This window comes from Podarcis liolepis, assembly GCF_965112155.1.
Source record: "Podarcis liolepis genome assembly, chromosome: 9".
NCBI lineage: Eukaryota > Metazoa > Chordata > Lepidosauria > Squamata > Lacertidae > Podarcis > Podarcis liolepis.
Genome location: NC_139564.1, coordinates 76,039,817 through 76,063,670, shown reverse-complemented (window position 1 = coordinate 76,063,670; position 23,854 = coordinate 76,039,817). Strand labels below are relative to the sequence as shown.

At 44.8% G+C, this 23,854-nt stretch overlaps 2 protein-coding genes across 4 annotated transcripts in view; one reads left to right on the top strand and one right to left on the bottom strand.

The window, feature by feature from the left end:
- Window positions 1–17,053, top strand: part of FOXJ2 (forkhead box J2) — a 32,830-nt gene extending 15,777 nt beyond the window's left edge. Inside the window, exons 2-11 of one of the 2 annotated variants that reach the window (XM_083460744.1) lie at window positions 1,968–2,323; window positions 3,684–3,758; window positions 4,557–4,625; window positions 6,058–6,198; window positions 6,469–6,664; window positions 8,791–9,126; window positions 10,776–10,877; window positions 11,045–11,245; window positions 12,910–13,008; window positions 14,654–17,053. In XM_083460744.1, coding sequence (XP_083316870.1) covers window positions 1,991–2,323; window positions 3,684–3,758; window positions 4,557–4,625; window positions 6,058–6,198; window positions 6,469–6,664; window positions 8,791–9,126; window positions 10,776–10,877; window positions 11,045–11,245; window positions 12,910–13,008; window positions 14,654–14,733 — 1,632 coding nt within the window. In that variant the 5' untranslated portion in view covers window positions 1,968–1,990 and the 3' untranslated portion in view covers window positions 14,734–17,053. Of the gene's footprint in view, window positions 1–1,967; window positions 2,324–3,683; window positions 3,759–4,556; window positions 4,626–6,057; window positions 6,199–6,465; window positions 6,665–8,790; window positions 9,127–10,775; window positions 10,878–11,044; window positions 11,246–12,909; window positions 13,009–14,653 lie in introns of both variants that reach the window. The other variant, XM_083460743.1, reaches the window with a different exon arrangement.
- A 4,218-nt stretch (window positions 17,054–21,271) lies between these two features.
- The window catches only part of C3AR1 (complement C3a receptor 1), a 234,136-nt gene continuing 231,553 nt past the window's right edge, over window positions 21,272–23,854 (bottom strand). Inside the window, exon 3 of one of the 2 annotated variants that reach the window (XM_083460751.1) lies at window positions 21,272–23,680. In XM_083460751.1, the coding sequence (XP_083316877.1) occupies window positions 22,268–23,677 (1,410 nt within the window). In that variant the 5' untranslated portion in view covers window positions 23,678–23,680 and the 3' untranslated portion in view covers window positions 21,272–22,267. Of the gene's footprint in view, window positions 23,711–23,854 lie in introns of both variants that reach the window. The other variant, XM_083460752.1, reaches the window with a different exon arrangement.

Genomic DNA, 23,854 nt, shown 5'->3' with positions numbered 1-23,854 from the left:
ATATGGCTCAAGGGGTATACATAATGATTGCCCAGTGGTATTCATACATCATTGTACAGCGGTACCTTGGGTTACAGACGTTTCAGGTTACAGACTCCGCTAACCCAGAAATAGTACCTTGGGTTAAGAACTTTGCTTAAGGATGAGAACAGAAATCGTGCAGCGGCAGCGGGAGGCCCCATTAGCTAAAGTGGTGCTTCAGGTTAAGAACAGTTTCAGGTTAAGAACGGACCTCCAGAATGAATTAAGTTCTTAACCCGAGGTACCACTGTACTGTCAAATTGACCAGTGTTTTCACTATATATACCCCTAACACAGAGGTAGTAGCACCAGCCCACCATTCTAAGGTTGTTGTAAAGACTGATAAAACATATGTGAAATACCGTTAAAGGTTATGAGTGTGACAAGCGGGTCTAAGCTACAGTGGCGTAGCGTGGGGGGTGCAGGGGGGGCTGGGCGCAACATCTGGGGGTTAGGGTTAGGGGGTGCAAATTACTTGCCTTGCCCCGGGTGCTGACAACCCACGCTACGCCACTGCTAAGCTAGCAGATGCATACACGTTTGAGAGCGTAACGAAACAAGTACTGTTGAACACTTGTGTAAGTCCTTAAAGACCAGATAGGCTCATTTTGTGTTGTGAAAGTAGTGGTGCAGAATACATTGAGTGCATACATGTTTGGATTGGGGCAACTGCTCCCTGTCATCCTAAAATACCTGTTTTTTTTAAAAAAAGAAACAACTAATTGTTCCGTTCATTCGCTGATGGGTGTTTCCTTGCCTCAGCTGGACTGCTCACAAGAGAAATAACCTGCAAGGGAAACTAAACCTTCCCCTCCAGGTGGTCATTCAGCCACTACTTGTCTGCTTATTAATTAATCTGTTAGCTGAGCTTGTTAGTTGCCAGTCTTTTAAATGTATATGAAAGTTCTGTACTGGAGAGAAGTGTTGTTACAGAGCTATCCCTTTTCTTCCATCGAGGTGCCCTTCCCCCAAATTAGCTGGGTAATAGCACAGGTTGCAGAGTTGATCTCAGAATCTTTGGGCGAGTGCTATCCCTGCCTCAAGCAGTAGATTTTATTTAACACTAAGGGCAAAAGAATGAGAACAAGACAGATGCAGCTCATGAGGTAGAATCTAGCAGGCAATGCTCTTGTGTAGCTGCTGCTCATTTCATGGGACTTGTGCACTCAACATGGTGGCTTAACCTTTCAAGGCATATTTCACTCCTCTCATGTCAGAAGCACTGTAGTAAGAGTGGTGGGGGTATTTCCCCCCTTCTTTTTAATTGTAAAACAAAGCAGTCATGATATGCATCAGAACAAAACAATACTTACAGGCAGTGACCATTTTGCATGTCCAGTTGACGCATGGGTCCTTTTGGACCCAAAAGAGGGTGGAATGGGGGCAGTGGTTTAATGGGTTGGGTGGGGTGGGCTTATGTGTTCTGCACTGATGCACATGGGGGCCAGGAACGGAACCCCAATGTAAAATGGTTGCCGCCTGTATCCAGAACATCACTGAGAAATACAATTTAAATGTCCAAATATGGGCAAGTGACTATGATGCATTGTAACTAACCCACACAAACTTCTATGAGCTTACCTGTGCTCACCTGCATGTTGCAATAATTTGTGGTTCAACTTCTTTAGCACTTCCCTTTCTTGTTGCCTGGAGAGGAAGCTTACTCTCCATAGGTAAGGAAAAGAGTGACTTTTATACAAGCCTGTTCTAACTTCTCTTAAGTCTGGCTCAGAAAGTTGTCATCTTTGTTCCTGACCTATATACAGTAGTTCTTACACATAACCAAGCAAATGCAGTAATGTCTGTGGCTTTGGAAACTGAGCTATTGGTGATGCAGCTTTTGTTTGGCCATACTGAGGTTTTTTTCCTTGCAGGAGAAAAAAAAACATATAATGTGATCATATTTCAACAGCCCCATCTATCTGTATCTCTTTCTTTCTCCACAGCAGACACTTTTGCCTTCAGCATCATGGCCTCTGATCTGGAAAGCAGCCTCACTTCCATTGATTGGCTCCCACAGCTCACTCTGCGAGCCACTATTGAGAAATTAGGGGGTGCCTCCCAGTCAGGTCCCCCGGGGGCCGGTCGGAAGTGCTCTCCTGGCTCCCCCACTGACCCCAATGCCACCTTGAGCAAGGACGATGCTGCCGTCCACCAGGATGGGAAGCCGCGCTACAGCTATGCCACTCTGATCACTTACGCTATCAATTCATCCCCGGCCAAGAAGATGACCCTCAGTGAGATCTATCGCTGGATTTGTGACAACTTTCCCTACTATAAGAATGCTGGCATTGGGTGGAAGGTAAGTAGACTTGGGCATTCTCAGAAGTTCATTCATAGGAGCAGAAGTTCCAGCTTCTGCTCCTATTGAAATCCATTCCCATTTAACATTATATTGTATGATCACGCCATGAATGTGCATGGTGTTTTACAGACTGAATGTAACACAAAAACAAATCTCCGCCTCAAGGTACTTACATTCTAAATTTTGACCAGAGGGGAGGTGAAACTTTCCCATATGAGTGTTTCAGTCTTCAGCTTCTCCATGCCTCTTCTATACGCTTGAAGTCCATTCTGTATCTTTAAAATAGATAACATTGATTTCATTTATTAATTTCTTCCCATGAAACATCCTGAAGCAGTCAACAGTAAAAACATCAGCAATAAGTACATATATAAATATAGTTTCTAGTTCAATGCAGATAAAGAGGGTAATAATAATCTCCACTTAGGAGGCTTGGTGGAATATGAGCTACAGATTCCTATTTCGAGTCAGAGGCTCTCTTCTGTGCCAGTGGCAGCCAGCCGCCTTGGGGCTTGTGCCACAGGCTAAATCAGAGCATGCGATTGGCTAATGTGCCATAGCAAATATGCAGTCCATGGCATTTCACCATGCTAGAGGTAGGTGGAGGTACACGCCATAACTACCACTGTGTGCTGCAGATTAGTCACATGTGTTTCATGCAGCCTTAATTCTTCCTGCAGAGTAAAGGAGAAATTTAGCTTTTTGGGGTTCGGTGAGTCAGTCTGTGCTGTAACTTTTGTCTGAGGAGCTGTGGTGGGGGAACTTTCTGCACTTTACTCAGTTCCTTCATGAGGGACCTTCCAGAGGCCACTTGCCAGGGATGTGCAGGGCCAGAGGAAGAATTGGGCAGAGAAATGCACAGAAGGCTACTTTATAGCAACACAAAATCTAAGGGTTTCTTCAATCACATATGCCTCCATCTTCTGGGCCTAAGGTTCCCCATCCCTGGAGTAGAACATTGGTTCTAAGAGAAAACCTTGCCTTTTCTCTGTTCAGAATTTCCCATTGTGTAGGTAAGAGATGCAAATCTGCATCCTGGTGGGGAGACTGGAACTGCTCTTTGGGGTTGGAAGCTTGGCTTCTTCTTCTCCAAAATACCGCAGGTGGGATGACTTCCAGGGCAGCTGTGGTAGGTGGAAAGAGGCTGCTTAACCCTCACTGTTCTTGCCTGCCACATCCTTCCCATCCCACCCAGCACTCCATCTCCGGCTCCCCCCTCTTGATGTCGCAAAACAACAACCATAGCTGTGCCTGGGAACTCTGGCTGAGGGGAAAGCAGCAGTCTTTGGGCTAGGGAGGTGATAAGGGCATGGGTGAGCAGCCTGCCTATTAGCTATGTCATTTTTTCCCTCCCTAGAACTCCATTCGTCACAATCTGTCTCTGAATAAATGCTTTCGGAAAGTGCCTCGCCCTCGGGACGACCCTGGAAAGGTGAGAGGGATCAAGCTAGACATTTGACCATCATGGTGGGGAGGTGTTTTTTTTAAACCAGTGTTGCATTGACTTCTAAACCCTCACTCCTGCTCTTGGCAGAAATTGGACTAATGTGAATGAACAGATTAAGTGAGGACATAAAATATGCAGGCAAGTTAAAAATTCTGCTGCTCCTACTCCAGGCTAGAGCAAAGGTTGGTGTATAAGTAGGGCATAGGTATTTACTGCTCTGCTGAAGAAGCAAGGAAAGAACATTCAGGTTTTGTTCTTCTGTATCTCTCAGTAATAGTAATATTAATAGTAATAAGTAATAAACTCTAGTGTAGATGAAATAGCTCTGACTTCTTCGGTATGTGCACATTTGGGAAAGCTAAGAGAAAGCAGTGGGCCTTTGTATCCCAGACTGTAATATGTGTGCGCATGACCCCAGAACTATCCTGCAACAGGAGCAAAACATCACATTTTTAAAGATTTTACTGCATTTCTGCCCTGGTCATTCTTTTTCATACTTTTACATCAGAATTGCTGTTCTTGTCCAACCTGTTCTTCCCAAGAGTTTATTGGAGACTGAAGGAGTATTGGGATTGTGACATCACAAAAAAGTATCAAGGATGATGTTGCAATGATGTTGCAATGTAAAGAAAGGACCTGTCTTGTGCTGCAAGAGTAATTGATAAGCTGTGGCAACCTGCATGCTCTTTGGTATTATGGGTTGCACTGCTGCTGTTGCTATCGCTGATATCTATCAAGGGTTGGTTTTATACTCCTTTCACCAGTAGATCTTATTCTTTGCAGGGTTCTTACTGGACCATAGATACCTGTCCTGATATTTCCCGGAAGAGGCGTCACCCACCAGATGATGATGTGAGTGTGGCTCCCCATTCCTACCCTCAAAATCCAAAGCATTTGTGAGATGATTAAGAGATCCACTTTTTCCAAAGGACATGATCCTACATGGCACAGAAGTAATGCATTGGTCATAAAACTCAGGCTTCTGCGAGCCTTCACTTTCATGTTTTTTTTAAAGCAAGTTTGTAGCCTTTATGGGCTTGAAGCAATGTTTGTCAGTGCATGAGCAATGTCTGCTGAGATTTGGAAATAGAGAAGAATTGCATAAGATTTGCAGCAGCCAAAGGAGGGAAAGGCTTCAGTGCCTTGCCCCCTTTGCCCTTTCTTCCTCAGCCTGCTCCATTATTAGCAGAATCAGAATTATTATTATTTAAATAGCAAAATACATAATAAATTATACACATGTGCTTAATTTAAATGACTTTAATTTTGTTCTCTTAAATTATTAACCTAATGATTAATAACTGTATTAGCTATATTGCTCCAAAAACAGCATAGATTTATTAAATCATTCAGTAGGGCTGCAATGTTTTGCTTGCATTCTTGTGCACACATGCCTTGGAGTAAACCCCACTAAACAGAGTGAGACTGGCTCTAGAGTAAATATGCAATAATACGTTAAATTAAAGAGTTAAATTAATTAATTAAAAAACTTTTAATCACCCAAAAAGATGCTGCAATTAAATGTACAGCAATTTAATTTTTATAAATATTATTTTTAGTACAAGAGCTTAAAAGAAGCATTCCAATTTTTTTTGCGTTCAGTGGGTCTGGGGGATGCCTCTTCTAAGATGATGCCTGTCCAAGGACGCTGGACAGTTAAGTCCAGTCAAAGACGACTATGGGGTGTGGCGCTCATCTCACTTTTCAGGTTGAGGGAGTGGTGTTTGTCCGCAGACAGCTTTCTGGGTCATGTGGCCAGCACGACTAAACCTCTACTGGTGCATGGAGGACTGTGACGGGTGCCACAACGCACAGAAATGCCTATTACAACACATACATGCCTCATCTAAAAACAAAGAAAGTGCTTTGTGCTGTAGAAACACTGTTTTAACCCATATGCAGATTTAATTGATAGATCAGTTAATTAATCAATTAAAACTTATAACTAATCACATAAAAATTATTTAATTGGTTTGCAGCACTAATGGAAAGTTCATGTGTTATATTTCACAAAAGGTTTCTGAGGTTTGTTCAATAGTTATGTCTTGGCTGGTGATCTTAAATTGGCTCACCGCATGTGAGTCCGTTGTTCAACCACTAGACATGGAGTTTTAATTTCCCTCCTGCTCTAGCACATTGCGTGGCAGGTGACGCTCTCCTTGACTGCCATACTTGCCCCTATCTAGTCCTATCAATTTTCTGTCAACTCTAGAGTGAGTTGTTTCTCTGCAGTTTTACTTCTCTGCCCATGTGTTTCTTATGTGCATATTTTCCATCTGTTCAGCTGTCCCAGGATTCCCCAGAGCAAGAGGCAAGCAAGAGCCCCCGGGGGCCTGTTTCTGTTGGGGCAGAATCATCGCTGTCCCCTGAATCCACCCAGCAGCTATCCTTGCAAAGCACACCGCCTATTGGCAATTACAGTCAGGTGAGTCGAGGGTAAGAAGAGGGAGAAGCAGCGGAAAAAGGCGGCTGCTGAGGGGGAGCTGGGAGGAGGGAGGAAGAAAATGGGGGAAGGCCATTGAAAAGCAAAAAAGGACATGGATGATGAAGGTAAGGGGAAATGAGCTGCGGCACAGTGGCATGCCTTGGATGTGGGCCAGAGCTAATAGCTCTGAAAATGGGGGAATTGTACATATACAATCCCTGGTTTCAAAAGGCTAGAATTCTATTTAATACACCTGTTTATCTTCAGCAGAGCACAGGGCCTGTGGATGTGGCAGCAACAGTGGCTGGCGGTCAGAGCCGTGAAGGTCCAGATGTGCCACCTCCACATTACAGTAACAGCAATGACTTGAAATTCTCCTATTCTGAGATCAACTTCCAGGACCTGAGCTGGTCCTTCCGAAATCTCTATAAATCCATGCTTGAGAAATCCTCCTCGTCCCAGCATGGTGAGTAACAGTGCGAGGTATGATCGGGGGGTGGGGGAGGGAGAGAGAGAGGTGTCTGCACCCCAGATAATCATCTTCGAATCATAGAATTGTAGACTTAAAAAAGAGACCCTTGGGAGTCATTTAGTCCAACCCCTGCAATGCAGGAATCTCAGCTAAAGCATCCATGACAGATGCCCATCCTCCGCTTAAAAACCTCCAAGGAAGGAGAGCCCACCACCTCCCAAGGGAGTCCCTTCCACTTCCAAACAGCTCTTACTGCCAGAAAGTTCTTCCTGATGTTGAGGCTGGAATGAGGCCCCTACACTTGAAGAGCCCTTCTCAGCTGAAGAAGTTGGCCTGCTCTAGAGGACAAGTTAGAACTCCTATGTCCCTTTTTCAATGAAACCTCCTTCTTTGTAGAATGCATACTGAATTAAAAATTGCTGCAGAACTATGTGCTCAGTAATGGATTGAGTGTTTTTAGCTGACCTCTTGGGTTAGGGACATGCCTATGCTGTAGGGAAAGGGGAAAGATCAATAGCTAGAAACAGGTTGCAGAGAAAGATTACCGTAATTCCCCGTATAATTGCCACAGATTTTATGCCTTTTTTTGCCCCAAAGTGGGGTGCAACCATTATGTGAAGCAAGAATTTTATTATTACTAAATTTTATTATCACTAAGCTATCGCAGGAAGATGCAGGTCTTATCATATCATGTGCCTCACTCAAGGCAGCTATGCCCGCCTGCACACTTCACTTGCACCTATGGAAATACAGTATAGTATACTGACATGTGCACTGAGAATGCTAAGCTTGCGGCTTGCAATGCACAATGCGCAAGAGAAAAACGTGTATCCATATCCCACTGGTGAATACATTGCTGCTCTGTTTAAGTGGCAGGACAAACAGAATTATACCATGCAATGATTATGGAATGAAAGGTAGCCTGGTTTTTGGACTGAAAAAGCAGGGTGCGATGATCATTTGGTGAAATATGGTACTTGTTTCCCAGTTCCAGAGTAGGGTTGGGCGATCCACATTGTGGTGCATCACCAGCCAAACATTGTGGTTTGGTGATGCTGAAATCAGCTGCAGTTGCCCCAGCCTGCGTGGCACTGGGTGAAACTGCCACAGCTGTCACCGCGGGAGCTGAGACACTTTCACCCTAGGGCCATTGGCAGCTGGCCCCAGCCTGCTGCTCAGCTGGGGGGCAGGAAGGCTCCAGCTGAGCGAGCCCCATGACTCCCCAAGACGGAGGGAGCCCTGTGACGGAGCCTGACAGGACTCCGTTTGCAGGACTCCCTCTGCCTTCACTGGTGTGGGGGGCGGGGCAGGTGAGCAGCCCCACTGCAGCTTGTTGCTCCCTTGGCGTGCTGGGTGCTGGTAGCAGAGGGTCTCTGGAAGCAGCAGTGTCACCCACAATATACCACTGAGTGAAGCTGTCATCGCGGTCTGCCCCTCATAACAGTCCTGGGCAATGATATATCAATATATCGCCCAGGCCTACTCCAGAGTACTTTGCATTCTGTTAATCAGTTACAGCCACTGGGGGGCAGCATCTCATGAAGCTAATCTTGTCTTTTGTGTTATTCACGTAGAAAAGGGGTGAAAAATTCTGGACCTAAGCTGCTGTTTAGTGAACATTGCTAGAACTGTGGTCACTGAAGTGCTAATGGCTTGTTTTATAATATTTGGGGTACTCTCCTCATTTCTAGGAAAGGTATAGAACTGATGTTTCTGCTACCTTTGTGTATTTTAATGCAGGAGTGGTTAACCTCAGTTCAAGGGCGTGATTTGCCCCTCCCATGCACACACAGTTTTTTCTGGCTGTCCAAGACCTTGCCAGTGTTGGCAGCCGCAGCAAAATAGTGAGATAGGGATTACAAAACATGGGGTGGGCAGAGCCCAGTTCCCAGATAGAGGTGTTCACTGCCCCCTTGCCAGTCATCAGATGAGGAGGAGCAGAAGGAGGGCCATAATATGCCTATGTGTGTCTTGTGTGTGTGTGCATAAGTGCATGTACCTGATAAGAGAGTGGGTGGCCATAGTGGCCCCTGGAGGGCTGGGCACAGGTGAATGTGGCCCTCCAGGCTAAAAAGGGCCCGCCACCCATTTTAATACTTTCCTCTTAATCCTCCCTTCAGATTTCTCTTCCCTCCTGGGTGACATGCAGCCCTCCAACCACAATTACTATATGTACCACCAGCAGCAGGTGCCCTCCTCGGTGGGAGCTGCACCCCCCCTCCACACTCCAACCTCAGAAGGCTGTCCATCCCAGGGTGGCAAGCAGCAAGGAGGTGACAGCTATGGCCCCCCACCTGTGATGTCCATTCACCCCTCTTCAATGCAGCATGGAGGATATCACCAGCATCAGCACCACCACCCGCACTCCCATTCACAGCAACAGCAGCAGCAGCAGCAACAGCAACAGCAGCAGCAGCAGCAGCAGTCACAAGCTTCCATGAATAATGCTAGCTTTGGTGAGTTACAGAGTGGGCAAGCTGACAGAAATATTCATTGAATTAAGGACAGATGGACTAGGCAAGGCTGAAAGTTTGGAGTTGAGGAGCTTTTGGCATGTTTCTTCTGAGCAAATCGTGAAGGGCCACTTCACAGTTTACATTTTTAGCTGTGCACCAAAGATAGTCAAGTATGAATGTGGAAAAACACCCTTGTGCAGGCCTGCATTGTGCAGGAAGTTAGAACTGACTGCAGCTCTCTTGATTGTACCCTGCACTGGGCCTTGGGTTTACTCCAAGGTCCAACGCTATCACTGTAGGCTCAGGTGGTTTTGACTAGGAGTGCCTATATCTAGCTGAGGCTATTTCACCAGCTCCAGTCCCTTTTGGACAGAGATGATACGGTCACAGTACACAGTAACTTATGGACTGGATTGTTGCAATTCACTCTCCATAGGGCTGCCCTTGAATACAACTCGAAAACTTCAATTGATCCAAATGCAGCTGGGGTTCTATTTAGAACTCCAATATAATCCCTGTTTTAAAACAGCTGCATGGGTTGCCGGATAGTTTCTGGCTTCAATTCAGGGTGCTTACGTTAGCGTTTAAAGCCCTTAACAACATGAGCCCCAAATTTCTAAAACTATCTTCTTCCCTTCAGATCCTCTCAGGTGTTAAGATCAGCAGTAGGGCTTTCTTGCTAGTTCCACTGCCCTCAGAAGTTTGGGGTGGCAGGGTGGCAGCCCAGAAGAAAAATTCCCTGGATTTGGAAAACCTAGCTCACTACCAACCAGTTGCTAATCTCCTTTTCCTGAGCAAGGTTCTGTAGCTAGTGGTCGCATACCATATCCAGGTGCTTTTGGAAGAAACTGATTTTCCAGATCCATTTCAGTTGCGGTTTAGGCACAGAAACTGCTTTGGAAACGTGTCCCTGTTAATTCTTCTTGACCTCTCAATGGCTTTCGATACCAACAACCATGGTATCCTGGAGCAACTGTCCGAAATAGGTGTGGGTGGCACCACTTTGCGGTGGTTCCAATCCTACTTGGATGGTCATTCCCAGAGGGTGTTGCTTGGGGAATGCTTTTCAGCCATGTGGAACCTTCAGTGTGGGGTCCTGCAGGGCTCACTCCTATCCCCCATGTTGTTTAACATCTACATGAAACCGCTGGGTGGGGTTATCCACAGGTTTGGAGTACCTTGTTAGCAGTATGCTGATGACACTGGGCTCTATTTCTCCTTTACATCTGAACGTGAGGCAGTGGAAGTGCTGGACCAGTGTCTTGCCTTGATAATGGACAGGATGGGAGGCAACAAACTGAAACTCAATCCAGATAAGACTGAGGCACTGTTAGTGGGTGGTTCCCTAGACTAGATGGCTTTAAATTTTGCTTTTAACTGCTGGGTGTTTGTGTTTCTATCTATTATTTTATTAGCTTCAGTTTTTGTAAGCCATTATTGATGATAAAAGGAGCTTGGAAAGCTTTGAATGAATTAATGAATAAAACAGGGAGAGGAGTGGCTGGGTACAGAGAAGAGTTACGTTGTCCTGAGGAGGTAGGTTGTTCAGTTCAGGATTTTAGAGATAAATGTATTAGGCATGTATTTGGTGTCTAATATAAGGTATGGGGGTACACCCTGTTGACTATTTTGTGTCCCCCATTTTTCAGCATTTCCCCCTGAGTGGTGCTCCAACATAGATTCCCTAAAAGAAAGTTTCAAGATGGTGAATCGGCTGAACTGGTCTAGCATTGAGCACTCCCAGTTCTCAGGTGGGTCATGTTATGTTATTTCCTTACACCCTTCACTCTGGTAGAGAGGAAAAGGGCCCTTCAAAGGCTTAGAGTGGGAAGTAGAGATATAGAGAAGGATCTCTTCGGCAAGAATAGAGAACAGTGACGCCTAGTTTCTTACCTCTCTCTTTCTCTGGCCCCTGCAGAGTTGATGGAGAGTCTGCGCCAGGCTGAGCGTAAGAACTGGACTCTAGATCAGCATCACATTGCCAACCTCTGTGACTCCCTCAATCACTTTCTCACCCAGACCGGTCAGCTCCCTCACCTGGGAGGCCCACAGCAGCTTCCCCGCATCTCCGAGTCCTGTGCCATGAATAGTGGCAAACAAGAGCAGCCCATGAACCAAGGTACTCAGCAGGGCTTTCTGGGTGGGGACCTGCCATGCCAGGACAGTAGGTGAGGCGGAATCAAAGAGGTGTAGCCACACCCCCTCACGTGGCACCGTTTCTAGGGATGGGGATAAAAGGTTCAGCAAAGCATATGTTTTTGTCACATCCGGTCTCCGTCTCACAGATTTCCCCTAACCTTGATCTGTTTTGCCTGATCCCTTAGTATACAGGGGGGGGGGGGGGAGAAAAGAAGAGTGTAGTTTGAGGTGCCTGTACCATCACCAAAAATTCTGAATGTTCAGTGCCCAGAGTATATCTGAGCAATGCAAAGATGGTAGCAAACACATGCTGCAATGTTGGCAACTGCCATTACCATAAAGGAGTTTCCCCCCACTTACGGTAGGCTCAGATTTGCACAGGATGGATGGCTAAGCATGTCCAGTTCTTTGCCACTTTATACAGCTAGCAAGTGTGTGTCTGTGCATACTGAGAAATACTGTGTTTTACTGAGAGATGAAAATGTACCTCATGAATGAGTGCGTGTGTGTCTGTTTCAAAAGGGCCAAGACATAGTTTATCAGCCTATCTCAGCTTTTATCATTCTGACTAGTGTGAAAGACTCAAGGAAAACAATCAGGGACCTGATGACCACTTCTTAGCAACACACAGCGGTTTTAAAACAAGTTATAAGAAAGCATTCTGCAAAAGCTTATTCACAAGTCACCCATGGAACACACGGAGATAAGAAAGAAAGCCTTTGCTGAAAAGAATCAGAAGAATTCATAGAGCTTATACAAATGCAAAGACATATTTGCAGTTATCAAATGATGTTCAGGTTGCCCCAGTTTTCACTGCTACAGTGAGATTGCATGGTATGAATTTATTCCACAATTCAGCCATTTTCAAAGAGTCTTCTGTTGTCCATAATGTATGAATACTGGGCTGCACATGCTCATTATGTTGCATGGATAGAGATCTGATGACACATTGTGTGAAAACATCTAAATATTGTTACCTCTTCGACTTCAAATTGCACCCCACCACATTTACTCTAGTGCAGTAAAGTCATATGAGTAGCATAGGTTTGTAAATAACCGCTTACCTGTAAGAAATGCCTCCAGTTAATCCACAATGGAATTAATTATACAATGAAAGACTTGTAACAGTTTTCAAAAATTACTGAACTGGTGTATAAAGGCCTAGTGGGCTAGTAATTTTTGTGGATTTCTTTGCAAAGCTGAATTAGTATGCTTTTGAAAGAGCATTAAGATAAAAAGAGGAAGTCTTTAAGAGTTGATCTAGCAAATTTATGTCAACTTTGTAACTCAGTGCTCAGACATGGCTAGTGAGGTACATGAATTCACATACAACAAAACTGAAACCAAAAACAGATCTGTGTTTTGCAGAAAATGCAAATTGTACATATATCTTTTTGATTTTTTTTATGTGTTGAGAAAGTTGCGAATTGTTTTTCATATTTATATCTGGCAAAGGAGCCAAACCAGTTGAATGATAGAAACCATCCCTGATTTTCTGTATCCCAGATGATGCTACAGATAAACCTATAGGAAGACCTGAGAGCATGTGTAGAAGTCACATATCCCACCTTAGTCTTTTGTGTTCCCAGGTTGCAAGCAGGTAGCTGGGGCTATTGATGGTTCTTTTCCCCTTTTCTCTGCTAGTGAACTCTTACGGTCAGCCACAGCCTCCCCATCTCTACTCTGGGCCATCTCCAATGTACCAGATTTCCACCCAGGACACGCCAGGGTATAATCGTCCAGGTAAGGATGAGTTTTGAGATACTCTTTGAACATAAAAAGTTGAATAATTTCATTTCTGGCTTGCTCCAGGGTCTAGCTGGCAAGTATAGAATCATAGAATCATAGAGTTGGAAGAGACCACAAGGGCCATCGAGTCCAACCCCCTGCCAAGCATCTGCTTTCTGCTATCATCTCTTTCTCCAGACATATGCAGATGATTTCTAGCAAATGTTTGAGTTAGGTGCTCAGTTACACAGGCTAAACCACCCACACATTGTTTGGCCCAAATGCTTAGTTACTACAGTGGACCCTCGTGTTACGTTACCTTCGGGTAATGTAACTTTCGGGTTGCGAATGCGGCAGCCCCGGAAGTGTATACTTCTGGGTTTCGCGCGCATGCGCAGAAGCGCTCTATCGTGCCGCATGCATGTGCAGAAGCGGCGCCTCTAGATGCAGACTTTTCGGGGTATGTACGGACCCCCGGAATGAATTAAGTTCGTATCTGGAAGGTCCACGGTACTACAGGTGTAGAATGGAAAGACTAAAAGTGCATGGGACTGGGAAATTCAGAAAACAGAAAGAAGTACAAAAGTTGAGGTGCTAATATTTACCTGTCATGTGGTTGAAGGAAAGGCAAAAAACTGGGTTGTCTACTGCAACTCAAGAGGGGCACTGTCTATAATGTGCTAGTAGTCTACAGCTGAGCAGACTTACTTATTAGTTCCAGTGAAACCCAGTGTCCCTGCAGACATTGTCTCTCTTTACCTACCGGACAGCAAAATCCACCAGGCCCTTGCAGAGTCTAGTCCAAATGCTTCTTTCCTTGCAATTAATCTCCAGTTTTATCCTGGGCTCTTTCAAACCTTTCAATTCATTTAAACATAGAAAAAATTATCCTTTGGGAAAGGGGCCTAGGGGTCCTGAATAATTCTGAAGAAAATGACAAACTCAGTTCAGATACAAGGAGTATGGAGAAGATTGAGACAAGGAAAGGATCTAACAAGTTAATGACAGAGAGAAAAGCCATCTTCCACACCGACCTATAGAGCATCTGAAAGCAGAGCAGCCTTCTGGTGTGATCCCAAATGGCTGTACAAACTATGAATACAGTGTACATCCAGTAACAGGGGTAACTTACCAGTAAACTGCACCTCAATCTGAACCAGGCTTTTTACAAAGGTCCAGTTTGAGCATGAGTCATTACAGTAAAAAGACACAGGTAATGTGTTTCCCTGGGTCTGCCTAAGTCATGCCAGCTGTTTTACCACAGGGTTAAAGCAAAGTCCACGACTCAGATCTCATTCTAATGAGGTGATCTCACCTTTGCTGGAAAATGGTCCAGCTTGGCCCTCTCAGGAAATGCAGGATATGCTTTTAGGCTCAATCCATTCACTCACAAGAGATAACAGACAAAGTGTTGCTTGCATTAGATATGACATTGGATTCCGGAATTAATTGAAGCAATTGCAGCCTCCTGTTTAAGGGCCTGAATATGTTGACAGTCTCACATATGCCACCAGGGCCAAGCCAAAAGCACCATTTGGGGGCATGTGCAGAGTTTCAACTGAACTGAGCTGCTCTGTAATGATCATAGTAGTTTATTATCAAGCATTCTACATAATAGACCACTTGTTTCCTGTTTTCTTCCTTTCTGCAATGCATTCAGGTCACCATCTGGTTCCACGGCCGCCTCCAGGTGCCAATGAGGAAATCCCTGATGATTTCAACTGGGATTTGATCACCTAGCAAGTTACAGACTTGATAGCACATCCCTCCTGTAGGGTATGGGAAGGGGAGTCTGGGGTTTGGGTCACAAGACCAGCACCTTCAGCCTCTTTCCTTGCCTGTATATAGATATATATTCTCTACTTCCGCCAGAGAAGCTGCCGCAAGATGCTGCCGAAGATAATCCTTCCTTGCGCTCCCTGTTTTACCTTATTTTCTTCTTCTTTATTATTATTATTATTATCATCATCAATAATAGTGCACAGCCCTTCTGCTCCATCTTCCAGCTTCGGATTTTATGTGTTTACTGGCACCCTGTGTGGGATGGAGGGTAGGAAAACTGTTTTTTGGTGTCATGAGAAGACCTCGGAAGGAGGAATTCTTGAGGGCATCTTTCTCTTCCTGCATCACCTGCGTTTTAACAATCCCGCTTTCCCTTCAAGGTGGCCAGTGACTCTGTTTTATTGGCTACAAAAGTGAGAGAGCCCCGTGAATCTTGAAAGTCTGTAATAATTATGTTCTTTCTTAAATGTTGTAAAGGGGGAGGGGAGGGGAGGGGGAGGGTTAGACCGGCGTTGAAAGGAGGTCTGTGAACTTTCTCACACCAGCAGGAGCAGCAGGATTAACAAGTGCACAGAATATGAGGCTCTGGGTGTGGAGAACAGCTGGAATATTGGAGTTTGACAGAGACAGGCTTGCCTTAGTGGAAGGTGAGGACTTCCCTCTAGCTGAAACATGGTGGTTACGAGTCTGCTGCTTGGTAGGGACTGAGTGTCTGGTATAGACGATGGGGGCCTTTACCTTTTTTCTACACTGCCTTTTTCAATCACTGCCATTTTGCACTTTCCCCCTCGGCAGACAAAGAAAGCTTGACAGGTCTGGCTTGTATCCGCATCATGTGGCTTGGGTACCAAGATCGAACCAGAATCCTCAGGGCTTGTCTTATCACAGTTCCGACCCCCTCCTGCTGCCTTCTCTCATAACGCAGTAAGGCTCTTATTTGAATATGCAGATAAGACATAAAAATCAAGAAGTAACTTCTCTACCCTGCAAGGTTTTGTTTTTTTAACTCCTGAATTTGACTTCCTCTCAATTCTCTAGAAAGTGTTGTGGCTTGTGATGCAAGAGTAGGAGCTGAGGGTGTCTTGTCTGCCTTATATAAAATAAGCAACTGGTGGTCCCTGTTTCCTGGATAAACTTAAGGTGAAAGGAGGAATGTAATGCTGAGCAGAGCTTGGTGGGTGGAGGGTTTCTGGTAGAGGCTAAGTGATTGTGGAATATCTCTGTGAAGAAGATGCCGAAAGTGTATAGCTGGAAAAGGAGGGAAAGTTGGAAGGGCCCTTCCAAGTCACGTGGGGTCAGGAAGGGCAGAAGTTCAGTTGTATGGCAGTCCTTAGGAGACAAGGAAGAAGAAGGGTGCCAGTGCAGGATTGAATTTTGAACTGGATCTAGCTAGGTGACCTCTTTGCTGCTTTGTTTTACGTTTCTAGTGTGACTCTCTTTTGCCAGACCTCTTGTTAATCTGCATACTCTTTCAGCTGCAAGCCTGCTTTGTGTGAAGAGGAAACTTAAGTTGGAAGCAAAAAACATCATAGGAAAGTGCTGTGCCCGAGGGTGGGAAGGTTCTGTAGCACTGCTTTTAACTCACTGTTCCATTGGATTTTGGAGGGAGGGAATTTTTGGTTGTTGGGGAATGGGGCCATCATTGTGTGTACTGAGAGGAGTAGAAAATCCCTGAGCTGAATTCCTGGAGGAGTTTTAATGGTTGCCTACACTGTCCCAAGATGAGAATGATGTGACCAGGAACAGGAGATTCTTGTTGGCGAGTGTCTGTGGAACACGCTGTAGAGATGACTTCTCCTCCAGATGCCAGCTGGTGCTTTTTACAAGAAGTTTTCGAAGAATAAAATCCACAGAAGGTGGAGGGAATAAAAGATCACTCCTATAGGTATTTAAAGGCGCCTTGTTTGCATATGTAAATATATGCCAGTCAGTGTGCAAATTAGCCACATCCTCCCTTTTGCCTCTGAATTAACTGCATCATTCTCAAGTGGGTTAGTATTGGAATGGACACATGAAGTCATAGACTCAGCACTGGAATTCTGCACTGTGAGCAGCTGACACAGCCTGCCCTGGAAAAACAAGGGTCAGCAGCACAGAGGGCTGGCCGGCCAGCCTGCCTGCCTGCCTGCCTGCCGTGGAGAGAAATCCCTCGTCTGCCCACCCGCTTCAGTGCAGCCCACAATGCTTTATGTCAAGGAGATGGGAGAGGGGTGTGGCCTCACAGATTTATTTTTTTTGCATGCTTTCTTAATTAAAAAAGTGAATGTTTATGGTTTAATCCCTTTGGTGCCCCTGTTTTAATTTGTCTGTGGCAACTCGTAAGGTGCAACTCACATCATTGGGCTGGAATTTGGACAAAGGAAATACAGCCTTGTTCTTACTGAAACAAAGCCTGTCATTTTACATATGCTTGATTCCAGTTTATTCCTTACATTTGTACCACCTCATGTTACAACCAGAGCCCAAAGCCATCCCTTCGTGCAGAGTAGTGTCTATACAGTGAATTTTGCAGGAGCACAGAAAGTGCAGAATTCAATGTTTTGAGAAACACTGCTTTCTTTTTCTTTTTTTAAAAATGCTTTGTCCGTTATGATTTTAAAGATATTATTGAAATTGGGGGCTGAAATCCTAGAATCCAGGAAGGTGGTTGAAAATAGTTTATTTCACTAGGGATGTGGCTTGAGTGCCCTTGCATTGCTCCTTCTTATTATTAGTAAAAGCAGAATAAATTATACAGAATAATACAATACAATACAAAACAATAATCTTTATTGTCATTGTCCCATACAGAACAACAAAATTGAAAGAATCTACATCAGACATTCAAAAACCAACAATCCTGCTATCCCAGCCTGGTTAGCCCCCTAAAAACTCTGATACCCCATAATTAAATACAATATACTCCCATAGAGACTACTTTATACTGCGTTTAAAACCAAAATCGCATTTGGATAGAAACTTTCTCAGGCGGCTAGTCCTAGTCTTTATAACCCTGTACCTTCTTCCAAATTGTGGAATAAATTATGTAAACAGAGATAAATTACAAACCTAGACAGAGCTCCATGAGAGCAGATGAAGTTTAACTTTCATCTGTTCCAGCATCTTGATTTCCACAGTGGCCAACTAGATTACTCAGGGAAGCCCATAGGCAGGGCATGAAGGCGGCAGCTCTCTCTTGCTCAGCCTCAGAGACATGCCGGCTCTGGTCATGGAGTTTCTATACAGACACCATGACTAGTGGTCATTGATAGAATTATTCTCCCATGAATTTGTCCAGCCCCCTTTGAAAGCCATCTAAGCGGACAGCCATTAGCAGTAAATTCCATAAACTGATTATGCATTGGGTAAAGAAGTACTTTACATTGTCCTCAGTTTATTGCCTTCAGTTTAATTGGATGGCCCTGATTTTTAGTACCGGTAACTCACAACATACACACGTTTCACTTGTGCACATTCAGCTTTACACACTTGGCAATATATATATATATATGGAGAAAAAAGACTTTGGCAATTCCACTCACTGTTGAACCCAATGTGTTTTGACTATACAGTCGTACCTTGGAAGTCAAATGGAATCTGTTCCGGAAGTCTGTTCGACTTCCAAAATGTTCAAAAACCACAGCACAGCTTCTGATTGTTTGGCTTCCAAAAATAGTTTGCAAACCGTTTGGGAGCCAAAACGTTTGGGAACTAAGCTGTTCAACTTTCAAGATGATTTTGGCCTTACCCCCTGGTGAGTTGAGAGTCGTCTGTATTATCATAAAGGATTACATACTTTTATAAATATTTATTACGGATCAATGTTCTAGGACATAGAATTAGGACCTTATTAGTCCAGAAGTTTGGTTTTTAAAATAATGTAATTAACACCGCCTTGGCTAGGTGCAACAGATCTTAATCGCAGTGTGGAAACAGCCCTACCAAGATATTTTAAAACTGAGTTGAATCACTGGTACTGAAGTTGTTTTTGATATTTGTATCCTACCCTTCTTCTAAGGAGCTCAGGCAACATATTTGGGCTAACCCTGTTTTCTTTTCACAGCAACTGTGTGAGGTTCAGAGAGTGAGGTGCCCAGGGTCATGGCTGAATGATCCAACACTAACAGTATTCATTGCACCACAGTAAATTTCAGTAGAGGAAATTTTGTTGGGTGAGTTGATGTAAGAGCCTATCAGCAGTCAGGAGTTCTAGAAGCCATCAGTGCAGGAATCTACTTTTGTTCTTAAATTTTCTTGTATACAGTACAACTTCACAGCTCAAAGGCTTTCAGATCCAGTGCTGCAGGAAACTTTTAGATTAGTCAGTGATGGGTGCTTCCTTGTTTCAAAGGAGTGACGGAGTGTGATCCAAAATAAAAGTCATGAGTGGAGACTTTTTTTTTGGTACATTATTTTTGCTGAGCTATGCTATTTATTGAGCAACTTTGACTTTCAAAAGGGAACTGGTCTTTTGAGCATAGTTGAGAAAGGCTGGGTGCAGTGATTGGGTGGAACATGATGCACATATGGAAGTCAGCTGACTTCCTTGCTGATTCGAGTTTAGAAATAGACAATTTGAGCCCAAAGGGCTTTTCATCAGACCTGCAGCATTCAAAGGGAATCATGTTTTGCACTTAGCTACTTTCTCCAGGACACGAGCGAAGGCTTCTTTAGCCCCCTTTTCTTCAACAAGCACACCAACAGGCTTTCTTCAAACCTTTCCTTTTAGGTATATCTGCTGCATACGGGTGGGCCTGGTGTACACACACAACAAATGAGGTGGTAATGATTGGATTGCATCATTTTAGAACGGCCAGGTGAGGGAGCGCCATTTTTGTATGTTTCCCTATGTTACTTTTCCTTGCAAGGAGAAAACTGCTGGAGAGTGGGTTGAGCTAGAACCTTTTTTTCATTTTTCTTTTTACTTGTGCAGAGAATGTATTTTTCAAATGCAGGGAAGCATCCAGAAATGCATGTCCCACAGTGGCCTAGTCCATTTTCTTGACTCATTTGTCAAGAAATGTAGATCAGGCACAAAGTTCTCTAACCATCTCAAGGGGGGACACTTAACAGAGGCTCTGTCAGACTTATTCCCATTATGTGAGGCCTAAGCCTCTGCCCCCCATAGACAACATTAGACACTTGAAGGGCCAACCACCTGGCCTGTAGACAGGCACTCCTCTGTCCCATAGCCTGTGTCACTCTGTCCCCCCTGTGTCACTGGACCGATGAGGTCTTGTGGGAAACATTTGGTTCCTGGTGTTCTGCGAGGGCCTGTCCCTATAGACCTCAGTGGTTCAGGAGGTTCTTATGGGGCTGCTGTGTGACAGCCTCAGGCACAGTGGTTTCTCAAGATTGAACAGCCAGCTGAGTTCCTGGTTGGCTCCTTAGCTGGTGGATCTGCAGCCCCAACTGGATCTGCCCTGCTGCTGGATTCAAAGGTTACAACAAACTTTGTCCAGGCAGACCTGCTTGAATGCCTCCTCAGCCACAAAGCTCACTGGGTGACTGGGCCAGTTGCTATCTTGCAAGCTAACCTACCTCTCAGGGTTGCTGTTAAAGGGATGCCCATGACTTTGACCTCCTTGGAGGACGGGTGGGGAAGAAATAGTAGCTTCTTGCCTATGCCCTGCCTGATGCAGAGGTGTCACTCAATTCAAGGCCATCCTTAATAGCTTGATCACCAAGCTGCTAGGTGCAGTTTTGTATACACATAATAGAATATATCCTTGTAATTTCCTGTTGTAATAGTGGTGTGTTATTAATACATAGGGTACATTTTACAGAATAGCATAACCAAAAACAAAGCATGAACAAGACAACAAGGGGATGGGAAGGAGGCAAAAGGGCCACAAGAAGGAATGAAAGTTAGAATTTTCCTTCTCTCCCTTCACATATTTCTGAAAGAGACAGAGATGAGATTTAACTGAAAATATTTCCTTATGGAGAAGGGAAAGGAATAGTTTCCCTGCCTTATATCTTCAGTGATCTCTCTCTCCTCCTCTCCTCACATTAAACCATAGTTTTATGTTCTTGCTTGGCATGCAGTTTCCCTTAATTTGTCAAGGAAAGGAGAAAGTTCCTCCCCAAGAAGGAATCATGAGGTTGCTCTGTTGGCCTCTGTCCAGTGCTTTCAAGAGAAGATGGAAAGGAGGCCACTTCCTCCTACCTCTACCCATGGATGGAAAAGAAAAACAACCTCCCATCCCTTAGGAATAGAGAGAGAAAAGACTAAGAGCAACGCAGCGTCCTAGTCTCTATTGGGTCTTCTGATCTGGCTTTTGGTGTAAACTGCCTGTAAGGGTTCTGCTATTGAGATGCCTAGAGACAGATAGAGCCAGGCTGCTTCCTGGGTGCTCAGGCTCTCTGTCACCCTAGTTGGTTTCTCTCACACCCTTCCCCCCCCCCCCCAGTATTGAGGCAGAAGGACTAAGCGGTTCCAAATTAAAGCCACCTAGTGTTGCTAGGAAGGGAGAGTAACCATAGGATAAATGTGAAGAGGGAAAAGTCAAGCCTGTTTTAATTCAGAGGGTTAAAAGCAACTTATGTATTAGTACATGTGTTCAACCTACCCCAATCCAAATACGTAACAGCAAAAAACTGGGACAAAAGCAAAGCATCTGCAGCTGAACAGAATAAATTGTACCCCACTTCTCTTAACTCACTCTCCCGGTGCTAGTACTAAAATGTAGGCCTTACAGTGCTTCTGGAAAGGTGCCCAGATTGGGTGAATTTGCAGTAGGAGAGAATTCATTAACTAGGCAGCCCCTAAGGTATGCTCTGGAAATAAGCACATTTTGAATGGAGTCTCCAGTAGCCCTGAAAATGGACAGGATACGCATAGCTGATACTCAAGTCTGCAGGTACTATTTGGCTTGGTTCTGTAGGTTCTAGCCATGCCTGTTGACCACCACCACCACCCCTTTGACTACCTTTTCCTTTCTGTTGAGCAGCCGTTCCCACCTAAAGTTAAGGGAAGGGGCTTTCCTCCTAGATCTGCTTGCAGAACGTAGGCTCAACCCTTGCCTACCTCTTCCCTGCTTTGCTTTTAGAAATTAAGCACTGCGTCCAGTTTTCTTTGGCAGTTTTTGGTGAATGCAGACCACTTACAAAACAAAGCTGCTGACACTTCTTGCAAGATTTCTGTGCCACCGCTAAAGCTTATTCTGGCTCGTCATACATGGCTATGCTACTTCCTTTCATCAACAGGGGGAAAAATATATAACAAGTCAAGTAATACTGTAGGGCACATTTGCAGTGCTAGAAAATTTTTGACAAATTTGGATACCACCACCACACATGTTGCAAAGATAGGCAGTTGTGCCCGTCTCCCTTCTGTGGTGTAACCCAGAACTTCACTTGGCCCCCTCACACCGCAGCACAAAGGGGATTCACAAGGTGTGGCTGCTCTCTGCATATGCAAGAGCTCCAGATACTAATTCAAAGTGGCCACATCTGTGCCAATCAAGAATCCACAGTAGCAAGGACAGTTTAGTTGCCTGGAAGCTCCATTTTAGAGGGCGGAAACATCAATATCATGGTCAACTGTAGACTTGCTTCTTTCCTGGGAGAAGGCAGTGGAGCATGTTCCTTCCTCACTGAATGCCCCTTCCAAAATCCCTTGCACCGTCTGGCGTGCTTTTTCCCTGAATTTTTTCCCCACAAACACATAAAGAAGTGGGTTGATGCAGCTGTTGGCATAGGCCAATGCTGTGGAAACATGGTTCCACAAAGCCAGTGTTTCATAAAGTGCTGTGCTGGGGTTAGCCAGGAGATACAGCACCCCAATGACATGATAAGGAGCCCAACAGAGAAAGAAAGTGACTATCACAAGCAGGATCACCCGCAAAGCCTTCACGCGGGACTTTGCAAATTGGTTTCTGAGCATCTTGAGGGCAATAAGGACGTAGCAGGCAGTCATGATTCCGAAGGGGAGGAGGAAACCAAAGATGCTTCGGGTGACAGTAATGGACACAAGAACGCTTGGCAGCTCATCATAAAAAGGCATTGCCATAGAGTCATTGCTAATTGGGAGGTTGCCAGAGTAATTGCCAAAAAGAAAATAGTCGGGAAGATCGGAATAAATAACATTGGATATGGCAGTAGCTGGGTGGGAAGATTCGTGTGACACGTATTTTGGGCTGGTGACTTCCACCGTTAATGAATCTGTATCTCTATTAGTGCCAGGAGTGCTTGGTGTGCTAGAATACCAAGTCTTGCTTTTGACTGTATTAAGAATATGGGACTCAGAATACACATCTAAAATTCCGTCTGTGAAAATATCTTCATAGCTACTAGCCACAAAGGTAGGGCGTTGACTAGAAAACTCTTCGTTGCTGGGAAACAAATAATCTGGCCATCCTTCCTCATATTCCTCACCGTGCCAATTGTAGACACACCTGGCATTGCCCGATTCATCAATGGAGATTTCGCGATAGAAGAAAGCAGGAAAACACATAATGAAAGCTAGGAACCAGGTAACACCACAGACCACGGATGCGAACCTTACTGTCCGGTGATTCTGACACCAGACAGGCTTCATCACCACAAGACACCTGTCGATGCTGATGGTGGTGAGGAGGAAGACACTGGCAAACATGTTGAAGATGATGGCAGACGGGATAATCTTGCAGAAAAACCACCCGAAAGGCCACTGCTGATGCAGCGCCAGGTGGACAATGGAGAAAGGCAGGGACAGGCAGCACACAAAGTCAGCCACAGCAAGGTGCAGAAACCAAACCGTGTTCACCGTTCGCTTCATTTTCAGAGCAACGACCCAGATTACCAAGCCATTTCCGGGGAGGCCCAGGAGAAAGGTGATGGAGAAGATGAGCAGAGATCCAATAGACACAGAATCCATATGTTGTAACGTGAAGGAGTCCTCAGATTTGTAGAAACTCTCATTAGCCATGAATGGAGGCATGTTCTTTAAAAAAGAAAAGAAAGGAGGAAAAACCTGAAAAATGCAAACAAGCCAAAGTTCTTAGATGCTGTTCTAAATGAGAGTTTGCAGCCTCAGAGATCTGGCCACAGTCAGTGGGAAATGATCCAGCACAAGCTGCTGCTGAAATGCATGGGAGCTTTGCAGGGGTACCCTTGG